Below are 13,571 nucleotides of genomic sequence, written 5' to 3' on the forward strand. Positions count from 1 at the left end.
TTATTGTTTCTTCATCCATTCCTGAGGCAACTTACTCGCTTGTGATGAAAAACGGTGACAAACTATGTACCAAGACTGTTGTTTATTCGGTCTACTGAGATAACAGGTGTTTACTGTACGTCTGCTGGCGACAGTCTGTTGATCCAAACATTGAAGACACTATGGAATATGTTCGTTTCACTGTTACTGGATGCACTTATTGTTTTTTTTAAGTAGAACAATGACTCTGTTGTTCGTGAGTGTGTTCCAGGATATGCAGCGGGCTTAGAGACAAACTGTGCATCACCAAGACCTCCTTCGTCAGTACTTGGGTGACAATGACTGATCTCGTTAGCTTAAAAAAAAAAGATCTTAATGATGGCAGGCGACCTAACCTCACATAACCTAACCTAACCTGGTCTCTTATAAATTAAACAACACATACATACACACATACATACATACATACATACATACATACATACATACACTATTCAGAAATAAGATAGATCGTTTCTTTGACTCTGAGTGAGCTGTTTCCCTGGCTGCTCTGTTGTTATACTAGGTACATGGTCGTATTTTAGTACTATATGTAAATCAGGCGTTGGAAAGTGGAGGGGGAGCATCACAACAGGAGGGGGGCATGGGTGTTCAGGGTTATTTATCTACATCTTGTAATGGACCTCCCACAGTATGCCGCTTCAGTGATAAATGTCCATAAAAACATAAGCACCTCATGGCATTGTTCCGGCATAAGGCGAGAGTTACAGGTACACTCTCAACAGGACTTCACCAACACCTGGACACGATGGATGTGAGAATGAGCAGAATGATTTGAGATTCTTCGTTCATTTTTTAGATTGCATAGTGCTTATAGCGTTCGAGAAGCCTTTGGTGAGAGTTATAAGGACATCAAACACCGGTGTAATTTGCATAGTAACTACTGAAACCGACACTGGGGTGAAGGACAACAGATGGTGAGGAACTAGACAATGTTTAACACACCTGAAAGAGTTAATTATTGATGTAGTACTTTCATTTTTTCACGTGTTGAAGCTGTGGAAGAAAAGGCAGTAAAATATAAATATTCATAGGTGTTTATTTTCTTGTATACCCGCCAACTCTGACTTGACTGATGTAAGCATCTTTGCTCGTGAGGGATATTTTGTACTCTTACTTTTTGATATACGAATGACATATGTTCGGCTCAACTAAGATGGATGTTCATTGTTGATGTTTATAGTGATCATTTTTATATTGTATTACTGCGCTCTCTGTTGCTTCAAGTTGTGGGTCTTCTCGAGATGTTGAACAGTTAATTTTGTTAATAGAAATAAAGGATTCTATTATTTGTAGTTGACAGCGGATAAGGTCACTTATTTTTTCATCCATATCTAGGACTCACCCTGCTGTGAATACCTGAATAATTGACAGTAATCATCATCAACTGTCTGGATATATTTAATATATATCTTATCATACTGTTGCTCTTTCGTTCATTTTTCACATTAATATCTGTACATCCCTAGCTATGTCATTTATGTAATTTATATTTGTTGTCTCAGTGAAATTCGACATATTTTGATATGATTTCTGATTATATCCACCATTACAAGCATTAACATAATCATTAAAAGAAAAATCAAATCATTGCTACACTGCATAACCTCGATAAAGATTTAATAAAGATTCTCCTTTATTCATAAGCGAATCTTCGTTTTTTCTTGTGCGGCCGTTACTCCATTCTCTTATACTTTTCCTGGGATAACTAATATAAATTGACTCACATAGCTGACGCTCCGGGGTACAGAAAAAAGTCCTGACTCGCATCTCTCGGAGTCATCGCCTAGCAGGGTGGGGGTTTTCGTAGCAATTTTCCTTTAACTGGGAATGTGAAGATGATGCAAGAGCTCCTTACTTTAGTTGTGGCAAATTTAGAGAGAAGAATCAGTATGTAATTGAAAATTCGTTAAGAGTTTTGCAAGTGGATGAGCTATTTCAGGTGCAGTAATAATAATAATAATAATAATAATAATAATAATAATAATAATAATAATAATAATAATAATAATAATAATAATAATAATGGGTTTTATGCTCTATCCACTAGGAATAACTATTTCTTGGGCAAATGTTTCAATTTTTAGTGACTATCTGTCTCTCCCCCTTCAATATTGCTAGTTTTACTTTTACTTTCTTTACACCCCATTGAAGAAAAGGACAAAATGTGGGGGAAAACACACGTAACACGGTGTAATGGTTGCAGTTGTACCGATATTACAATAATACTCAAACTCATTCATATTATGTTCCATCGTCCATAGAAAATTTGTTGACGTGAGTTATTCGTAATCCCGTTCTCTCCAAGTTTTATCTCTCGTAATTTTTTAATGTTGTTGAACTTTGTTATGCGCCAATAACTCTTCAGTCTACCTTAACATGTTGCTGAAAACCGTTTTCTGTTGAGCGCTAACATGACCCAGACTCTGTTATATTACACTAGTTTGTACCAGAGATCTCACACACACACACAAACACGGTCCTCTACACTCCAGGCTATAACAGAAGAAGCACTACGCTATAATTGAACGTTAAGTGATAAACGCAGCAGTAAAGCTAAAAGTACGGAGACTATACTAACTGATACTAAATAACAGAACCCTTAAGGCGACCCCCCCCCAACACACAGGTCGCTGGAATGATAATGACTGGCTTGAGGGGGTAACATTAATATTTCCTCAAGAGTATAATTACGTCCAGCAGTAGTACTTAGGGTGGAGCCGTAACTTGTAATGTCACTAATCACTTATAAACCGATTCTTCTGCACGTAGAGGTTAAGTTAATCGATGTTACGCTAAGTAAGGATGAAATGATGTAGTAAAGGCTCAGTGGAATTTCGACATCATTGTGGCTGTTTCTTTTTGTTTCATCGATGTTACGGGGATTAGCCCACCGGGAACAGGTCACTGACCCACATCGGGGCCTGGGGCGAAAAATATAATAATAATAATAATAATAATAATAATAATAATAATAATAATAATAATAATAATAATAATAATAATAATAATTCATAGTAAATAAAATTTATAATAAAAAATACAAATTTGAAAATAAAATAATATAATAATAATGCTAATAATAATAATAACAACACTGTAATAATAATAATAATAATAATAATGATAATAATAATAATAATAATAATAATAATAATAATATCAACGGTGAGAAACGATATATGTATGTCGTGTTGTCAACAGTAAGTGAAACAACTGAGACCCTGCAATTGTGTGTAAATGAGGCAGAAAGTCAGATCAGCAACCTGGGACTTGGTCACATATGGCAGCAGGGTCTACCATTAGACAACACATTATGCTTCCAATATCTTCCCAGGTGGTAGTACCTCCCTGTTTGGTAGCTGTGAGTGAGTGAGTAAGATAATATGAGTCAGTGAGTGAACGAGAGAGCGGAGGTGAGTGAGTGAGTGAGTGAGTGAGTGAGTGAGTGTGTTAGAGAGTGAGTGAATGAGAGAATGTGAGTGAGTGAGCCAGTTAATTATGTTCTCACCCTCGCTACTCACCACAAGTCATGATGGTCAACAGCGCTAGTCAGGTACAGTTACAATGAAGTACACTTCTATAACACCATCGTCTGGCGAAGGTGTGTGTAATGCAGGATCATCGTCTGGCGAAGGTGTGTGTAATGCAGGATCATCGTCTGGCGAAGGTGTGTGTAGTGCAGGATCATCGTCTGGCGAAGGTGTGTGTAATGCAGGATCATCGTCTGGCGAAGGTGTGTGTAATGCAGGATCATCGTCTGGCGAAGGTGTGTGTAATGCAGGATCATCGTCTGGCGAAGGTGTGTGTAATGCAGGATCATCGTCTGGCGAAGGTGTGTGTCTGGCGAAGGTGTGTGTAGTGCAGGATCATCGTGGCGAAGGTGTGTAGTGCAGGATCATCGTCTGGCGAAGGTGTGTGTGTGGTCATCGTCTGGCGAAGGTGTGTGTAGTGCAGGATCATCGTCTGGCGAAGGTGTGTAATGCAGGATATCGAATAAAAAGAAAGAAAAGAAAGAAAGAAAAGAAAGAAAGAAAGAAAGAAAGAAAGAAAGCCTTAGAATTCACTTGGCCTCTTGTGTATACTGTATGTTGGAGGATACGTACAGGTGTGTGTGATTAAATGATCAAATCTTAAAGTAGCAGCAAGCAACACATTAGCCGGACCTCCCAGATGTGTGTGTGTGTGTGTGTGTGTGTGTGTGTGTGTGTGTGTGTGTGTGTGTGTGTGTGTGTGTGTGTGTGTGTGTGTGTGTGTGTGTGTTACTACTATTACTACCTGTTGTCTTTACCATTTCCTGTCACTTTCTATACATGTGTGTGTCTCTCTTCCTCTATTATTTGCTTCCTTTGTCTCTATCTCTCTTTATCTCCTACGAGTAAAAGTTGGAGAAGGGTTAGGGTAATTGTGAGAGAAAGAGAGAGAGAGAGAGAGAGTGTGTGTGTGTGTGTGTGTGTCTCTCTCTCTCTCTCTCTCTCTCTCTCTCTCTCTCTGCTTCCTCACTTTATTTTCTTGGCTTATTTTTTCTATTTTTCTTCATCCACCTGTTCCTTCTCCTCACCTATTCTCCCCCATCTCCATTTTCACCCATTCCATATACTACCTGTGTATAGTCTTTTCCATTTCTCTACACATCTACTTTCCTTTCCATACCTATTAATTACCTATCCATCCCACCTACCCACTACCCCCACCCACCTACCCACTATCCCCACCCACTCTTACATATCTTCCATCCCATCTCGACCCCCTACTCACAACATCCATACACCTATACACACTCCTATCCCACCTACACTCCTTCTATTCCACCTACACCACCTACACCACCTAGACACACACTCACCTACACCACCTAGACACACACTCACCTACACCACCTAGACACACACTCACCTACACCACCTAGACACACACTCACCTACACCACCTAGACACACACTCACCTACACCACCTAGACACACACTCACCTACACCACCTAGACACACACTCACCTCTCATTATCGGAACACACTCGTCAAGCACGTCACCTAGTTTTAAGATGCTGTGAGACCTCTCGGCTAGTTACCATAATATTGTCTATGTGCTGTCATGTTTCTATATCCGTCTCTCTCTCTTAACAAAAAGTTCAGTGTAATTCCGTAGAGTTTGCAGTGCTTATGTATACTGCACCCCATACATACATATACGAGATTCATACATACAAACTCAAATACATACTACATATATTGTACAGTCACTCTAAAAATTATCTATACAAAATTGTGTTGAGAAAATACGACACAACGGACGAAGGATTTTGACAACCATACCGTGACAACAGGAGTCTTAGTGTTCATTGTGGAATTCATTGATCACCCCGGGTACAGATAGTTATTTTGAGTGACTGTACATACATACTATTGCGTGAAACTAACTTTCTCTCCACGGCTGAAATAAACACACACACACACACACACACACACACACACACACACACACACACACACACACACACGTCCCTATAACGTTACTTAATGCTATGTTAATGACAATATAACATTACCAACCAGCAATTAGTTACAAAATTAGGAACAAAATCTTTACTGGTTGCTGTAAGGCCCCACTGTACCCTGTATCCTCTCTTGCTGTCTTCACTATGCACTTTTTTTTGTCTTCTTCCTTCAAGCATAATTGTCTTCATTAATTTTAGCTTTTTTTTTTGTTCGTGTGTTTGTAGTAAGTTAGGGTCGAAGAGTATTTCATCTCGGTTGCCAGTTGTCTATTTTGTGTGTGTGTGTGTGTGTGTGTGTGTGTGTGTGTTTGTGTGTGTTTGTGTGTGTGTGTGTTTGTGTGTGTGTGTGTGTGTGTGTGTGTGTGTGTGTGTGTGTGTGTGTGTGTGTGTGTGTGTTTGTGTGTGTGTGTGTGTGTGTGTGTGTAAAAAAAATAACACTTTCTTCGTTACCACTTCCAACAGTCACCACAATCGCTGCCACTACCACCATCATTACTACTACTACATTACCCACCAACCACCACCACCACAGGAGGTTAAGTGGTAGGAGTCGCTGGGTCTCATTATCTGGCGGTGATGTGTGGCCTGTAATTGGGTTGTTAGCAGTGGTCTTGTTACGGGAGCAATTTATATACTAGTGGTTGTCGGATTAAAATACTTGATTAGTTAGTGTATGTATGTATGTATGTATGTATGTATGTATGTATGTATGTATGTATGTATGTATGTATGTATGTATGATACCCGAGGCACCGACTATATACAGAGATAGTGAAGAAATAGATTAAGGGAGATAGTAGTGACTAGTAACGATGTTAGTAAACAAATAGACAAACTAAAGCCTAATAAGTCACCTGGTCCCGATGAGATATTTGCCAGAGTATTAAAGGAATGTAAGGAAGAGCTTAGTATGCCCATAGCAAAGTTGTTTAACATGTCCTTAAAAACGGGTGTAGTACCAGAATCCCGGAGGATAGCGAATGTAATACCGATTTTCAAGATGGGAGATAGATCACTATCCTCTAACTACCGTCCAATCAGTCTAACATCAATTGTAGGCAAATTACTGGAGACAATAATTTCAAACCTTATTCGAAATCACCTGGAGAAGCACAAGTTGATCAATGATTCCCAACATGGCTTCACAAGCGGGCGTTCATGTCTAACTAATCTATTAACATTCTTTTCAGCTGTTTTCGAATCAGTGGACGAGGTGCACAATTTTGATGTGGTATATCTCGACTTTAGTAAAGCCTTCGACAGAGTCCCCCACGAAAGGCTAATAAGAAAAGAGGAGGCTCATGGCATTGGAGGAGATATTCTAAAATGGATCAGTGTGTGGTTACAGGACAGGAAACAGCGAGTGAGCATTAACGGCAGTAAATCCGATTGGAGTAATGTCACTAGTGGAATACCCCAAGGATCAGTACTTGGACCATTATTTTATATATATATATATATATATATATATATATATATATATATATATATATATATATATATAAACGACTTAGATATCGGCATCGACAGCAGCATAAGTAAATTTGCTGATGACACTAAAATGGGGCGTGTAATTAAATCAGACGAGGACTTCTCAAAACTACAGGAAGATCTAAAAAAAAATTTTCGAATGGTCTGAAAAATGGCAGATGGAATTCAATGTGGACAAATGTAAAGTACTTAGTCTAGGAAATGTAAACAGAGAAACCAGATATCAAATGAACAACGATATTATAGAGAAATCCGAAAGTGAGAAAGATTTAGGAGTAATGATAAGTAGGAATCTTAAGCCAAGTAAACAATGTGTATTTGCTCGAAACAAGGCTAATAAAGTACTTGGGTTCATACAAAGGAGCGTTAGTTACAAGACTAGAGAGGTCATCCTAAAACTATATCTTGCGCTTGTGAGACCTCACTTGGATTACGCAGTTCAATTCTGGTCACCGTATTACAGAATGGATATTGAATCCCTAGAAGGAATTCAGAGAAGAATGACAAGAATAATCCCGTGCATTAGGACCTTGAGTACAGAGGCAGGTTAAAGCATCTTAATTTGCACTCCCTCGAGAGACGAAGAGTGAGGGGCGATATGACAGAGGTGTATAAATGGAAGTCAAGGCTAAACAAAGGGGACATTACAAAGGTACTCAAGCTATCAAACCAGGAGCGAACTCGTAACAATGGTTTTAAATTAGACAAATTTAGATTTAGGCGCGAAATAGGTAAACATTGGTTTGGAAATAGAGTAGAGGGTGAATGGAACAAGTTACCAAACATCATCATTAACTCGAATACGCTGGATAGCTTCAAACACAGGTTGGATGGATATATGAGCAATAGGGGTTGGGTGTAAACGGGACTGCCCAGTAGGGCCCAATAGGCCCTCTGCAGTTTCCTCCATTCTTATGTATGTATGTATGTATGTATGTATGTATGTATGTATGTATGTATGTATGTATGTATATATGTATGTATGTATGTCAAGCAACCGGAAGCCTTAAAAACCTCTCCAATTACCTTCATACTATTCAACGGAAAGAGAAAGTTGCTAATGAGTGATTGAAAACCTTCTTATCATTTGTGTTGGAAAGTGAAAAAAAAGAAAAATGCCAGAGAGAGAGAAGACTAATCTGTGTCTCAATATATTATACATTATTATATGACAGTTACCATTATTTGGTGTGTGTGTGTGTGTGTGTGTGTGTGTGTGTGTGTGTGTCGCCGTCACCCACACTCTCTCAAACACTCGACTCTAATCTAAACATCTCGTTTGCATAGTTTATCAAAACTGCTTTCAACCGTTGGTCTCTTGAGCGTTGTTTTAGAGAGAAAGTTTGATGGAACTTAAACAAAATATCTGAAGTAAAGATGTAGTCCACAGGATCTCTTGATAATGGTCGAATTTAGTGGAATTTCCTGTAATAAGTTTCTCAACAGGTAATGATCACACAAAACTGTTATCTTGGCATTTCCTGTGATCTTACTTACGTCTGGTGATCATGCTGACTTAGTAATGTTCTGTGGTCACTTGTTAACTTACGATACACAATGCTTAAGTGTCCAAAAAGCAGCAGAAGATCACCAGGTGTACAGGTGTGAGTACAGGTGTAATGACAATAGTCAACGCTACACGGGGCTCCTGTTGGCTCATAGTAGTTCTTGAGTTCTCTGGTTAACGTCAGTGTACCATGAGGTTAGACCATACACTTTTCTCCTTCCTTGTTAACGGCATCACGTATTACACACCGTTCATAATATAAAATCTTTCATTGTTTATATTATACTCGTAAATATATATATATATATATATATATATATATATATATATATATATATATATATATATATATATATATATATATATATATATATATATATATATCCCATTTTAGTCTCATAGTTACCTCAATATACAGTAAATATCGACAGGTTTGAGAAAGGGTAACTCCAGTTGTTTACAGTTGATTAATCACGTAACTACTGCTCTTATTTTCCCTTTCGATCCTTCAGAAATACCTGTCATTCCACACAGGTACAGTAATTACTATGTGGTGACGGTATGAGAGAGAGAGAGAGAGAGAGAGAGAGAGAGAGAGTTGGTGGGAACACTTCAACACTTCCTCACCTGTAAAGAAGTGTCAACATCCGCCCAGGTATTAATCAAACAACCACCTGTCGGGTTACCTTAATCACGTCCTCAAAGATGCCATTCTGATTTGTCCAAGAAGAAGAAGAAGACAGAAGGAGGAAAGAGAAGGAGTAAAATGGAGGAAATAGAAGGAGGAAACAGGAGGAAAAAACAGAGGGAGAAAACAGTCCCAATGAACTCGAGTCCTAGTGAACCCGATTCCTTATGAACCCGAGTCCTAATGAACCCGAGTCCTAATGAACCCGAGTCCAAATGAACCCGAGTCCTAGTGAACCCGAGTCCTAGTGAACCCATCAAGGTATAGTTCCGGCGGAGTTGACGGCCCGAGTGAACTGATCAACTGGTTACGATAAGATTTCACTTAACAAAGAGAAAGTTGTTCCGATTACATACTTTAAGGAACTGATGTGTGTGTGTGTGTGTGTGTGTGTGTGTGTGTGTGTGTGTGTAGATACTTCTTAAAACTACAATAACAGACAAATAAATACTTATGATTTAACAAAAAAAGATATACAAATCAGCACAAAATAAGAAGCTTCACCTCACACGATAAACAAGAGAGGAAATTGTTAACTACCAATTAAACAAAAGACGACAATCACAGTTAACCGGATGTAGGGTATGGAAGTGAGAGAGAGAGAGAGAGAGAGAGAGGCGTGTGAGGGAAGTTCATGGGTGTTTGTTCTGTCAATGTTTCCTCCTATATAACACAGCTGTATCCCATAGTCAGCCAACCAGTCCTCTTCTGACTCCTTCTGCGTCTATAGTGAGCGCCACGTCCTTCCCCAGAGTCTTGCCGCTCGTCTTAGGTCTCAGAAGGGCTCTCTAAGGGTCTCATCTACCAGAGGGACTTCATGTTTAAAGGAAGGAGCCTCAAAGGATATCGTAGACCGTAAGCGACAAGGAACTCCTACAGGGGAACTCACTAGGACTTTTCAGAACAGGTGACGTGTAACTCCAGAATAGAGGCGAAGGATTTCTTAGATCAGGAAGGACGTGGATCTCCTCATAGGAAACGTTAAAAGACTTGTAATCTGAGGAGTGACGTGGCTGACGAAGGACAGTGAGTGTCTGAGGGAGGCGACTACTTCAAGGTGAGTTCTGAAGCACCGTGTTGTCAGCCTCTCTCAGTGAACTCCGTCATATGTAGTCGCTTCCCATAATGCAGATGTGTGATGTAATATCTGGAGAGCCTGAACACACTCGCAGGTAGCTCAGTGACATATGTATAGTTTATCAAGTCCTTCCATTAATACCGTTATTAATGTGGCCTGGCAGATGCTTGTGTGTGGATGGTGGAGGGCGGCGACCTGTGTGCTCCTGACGATGTCCTTCACATCGCCAGCAGGAGCTTTCTTGGGTACAGGCGTGGCCGCCACCGTCACCCTCGGCTCTACAGCCCTCGCTGCCCTGGGCCTCCTGGGCGCCGTGGGCATCGGTGAGTAGCCTCCGTCAGGCAGTTGACATTTACCCTTAACACGACCTTGTGCTGGTCTCAACCACCTAATTATAGTTAGGTTAGGTTAGATTAGGTTAGATGTTTCTTAGCTTTCATCACAGTATAAATAGATTAACACAAATAAATATAAACGTCAAATTTACAAGTGGAGTCAATGAAAGAATATTCATTATTCGAATCCAGTACTTTGTTGGATACATGTTACAGGGAATAACTGATAATGAAATAAGGTTCAGAAGTTTCAGGTGTACAGTATAATGAACAAAAGACTAACGCAGACACAGCTACAGCTGCTATTGGGATCTGTAACTCTCTAAAACACACCTGAGTACTGGGTTCGTGTCTTGATGTCTCAAGTACACATATAATTAAGAGTAGGTTACCATTTTGTTATTATATTGTTTGAGTTTGTGTACCTGAGTTACCTGGCCTGACCTTAATTTCCCTACAGGTGTGGCCGTCAAGAAGAAACTCTACTATGGTAGTGGTGGTGGTGGTGGTGGTGGTGGCTATGGTGGTGGTGGTGGTGGTGGTGGAACTTATGGTGGTGGTGGTTATGGTGGTGGTGGTGGTGGTGGTAGGCGGTGGTGGTATGGTGGTGGTGGAGGCTGGTGGTGGTGGTGACATCATGGTGGCGGTGGAGGTTATGGTGGTGGTGGACATCATGGTGGTGGTGGACATCATGGTGGTGGTGGTGGTGGTGGACATCATGGTGGCGGTGGAGGACATCATGGTGGCTCAGGAGGAGGTTATGGAGGTGGAGGAGGTACCTATCCTGCCCCAACTCCGATCTATCCTGCCCCAGCTCCTACCTATCCTGCCCCAGCTCCTATCTATCCTGCCCCAGCTCCTATCTTCCCTGCTCCAACCTCATCCTTCCCTGCCCCACTTACCAGCTCACACCTGCGTCGCCGGAGTGTACAGGTAAGTCACAGATCAATATCCAATTTGGTATACAGTTTTACGTCATTGATTCTTAGTTAGTTTACCAATAACTGTAACTTATATCTATATTTACTAAAGATATGATCCCTTTTAACTTAGAAATTTGATTCGTCTTTTAAATAAGGTGTTGTAGCTATTCCTTAACGTAAGAGTAGCTTCGTTGATTGAAAGTTAATCTGGGGTATTGTTTTTATGTCACTGATGCCTTGAGTCTGTTCGATCATCAATATTTTCTGTGTGTATTTACCTCAGTTATTGTCCCTACAGTTTGGAATCAATGATCGTTACGTCCAGGTTGATATTAGTGTTTTAGAAGCATAATTACTTCAGTTACGACGTGTTTCAGCTCTGATGTTATGGCGGGGGACACCTTACCTTCAGTGAATAGTTTGAATCTCGTGTAATAGTCTTTCTAACTCCTTATAGATAAGTCAGGAAGTGGATTTGAAGAAGAAGGAGATGGAGGTGAGGGAGAAGATGAAGGAGGTAGATATGAAGGAGAAGAAGAAGAAGAAGGAGGAAGATGAGGAGGAGGAAGACGTGAAGCTGGAGGCGATGATGTCAGAGGATCCCTTAGGGTGTGCCCAGCTGTTGGTGTGTGAGTTGGCAGCACGACCCTCCTCCCTGCTGCAGCCCGAGGAACTAGCTATCCTCTCCCTCTTCAGGTAGGTACTGGTGTTGTTTCTCCTTCGTTAGGTGAGAAATTCATGCTTATGTTGACGTCTTCTGTACAATGTTTCTCTTGGCTCTCAGTCTTACATTGATTAGTGGTAAGAATTAGTGCACTTGTTTACCTGGGATTTACTTCTTGCTAATACCGAGTTCGATTCCCACGATGGAGCTATTATACTTATTTCTATATACAGGGATACAGTGTATGTTAAACCACCTCTCCTCCTCTTGCCCAGACCCGACAGTGCGAGGTCTGACGGGAACCAACTGGGGAGTGCAGTGAGATCGGGATTGAGGGGAGTGGATTGTCCCTTTCAGTACAATATCTGCCCCTTCACCCCCCTCGAGGTCCTGGCTGTCATCACCGCTGTCATAAACGACCACTAGAAACTTTACCGCAAGGAGCAACGAGCCGCAAGAGTATTATTTAACAACGACAGTACTAGGAATTAAGATCGTTTGGCTTTCCGGATGTGTGTGTGTGTGTGTGTGTGTTCGCGCGCCTCCTGCCTGCGCTAGTGTTTAGTTGTATTGTATGAACACAGATGGCGCAGGTGGTGTTGTATAGACGGATCAGAAGGTTACTCAGAGCCACTGTAGATTATGGTCTCATGATCTATATAAATAGTCACTAGAGAAATCAATAGCATGGTTACTAGCATTATTAACTAGCCACACTCTAGGAAATTCGTCGCTATTAACTTACATCAAGAAGTTCATTTACTAGTAATTCCCTCACATGAAGTTGAGTTAATGTCAAGGAACGAAGACATTAACCTCAGATGATGAACGGATTCCTAACTTGGTCAACAGAATACTTAACCTAACCTAACCTAACCTAACTTAACCTAACCTAACTTAACCTAACCTATCTTAACTGAACTAGCTCTCTTCTTCCAAGTTATGGGGGGAAAATTAACCAACAAATTTAAGTTAATCTGAACATTTATCTAATCTGGCGAATAATAACTTAGAAAATGTTTAATTATATGTAAACTTTGTTAATTTTTTAGTATTAGTGATAAAAGTTAATATGTTATGGTCAAAAAGGTTTATAATTAAGTGACCAATAGTTTATATTTTAATGATAAGAATATCTACCTCTTGAAATAAATATTTTATATATATATATACTTGTGATTAATTTGCATTTATACGAGGTTGATATATAGTTTACTGTTTGTAAAATAATTATCGATCACCTCAAATTTACTGGAATACAAAATGATCGATAACAACTAATTGGGAACTAATTGGGAAGCCTTTTATAGAGGAGTCATAAGCTGGGAAACCTATTGAAAGAAACACAAT

The 13,571-nt window shown here is 40.0% G+C and overlaps 1 protein-coding gene across 1 annotated transcript; it reads left to right on the forward strand.

The window, feature by feature from the left end:
* Positions 1-11,350: 11,350 nt before the first annotated feature.
* LOC121858103 lies at positions 11,351-13,349 on the forward strand. The gene is made up of 3 exons (XM_042354338.1): positions 11,351-11,567; positions 12,015-12,253; positions 12,497-13,349. The coding sequence occupies exons 2-3, from the start codon at positions 12,048-12,050 to the stop codon at positions 12,645-12,647; spliced, it is 357 nt and encodes a 118-aa protein (XP_042210272.1). The 5' UTR covers positions 11,351-11,567; positions 12,015-12,047; the 3' UTR covers positions 12,648-13,349.
* The last annotated feature ends 222 nt before the right edge of the window (positions 13,350-13,571 follow it).

Source organism: Homarus americanus, unplaced genomic scaffold (genome assembly GCF_018991925.1).
Source record: "Homarus americanus isolate GMGI-L3 unplaced genomic scaffold, GMGI_Hamer_2.0 scaffold23743, whole genome shotgun sequence".
Taxonomy (NCBI): Eukaryota; Metazoa; Arthropoda; class Malacostraca; order Decapoda; family Nephropidae; genus Homarus; species Homarus americanus.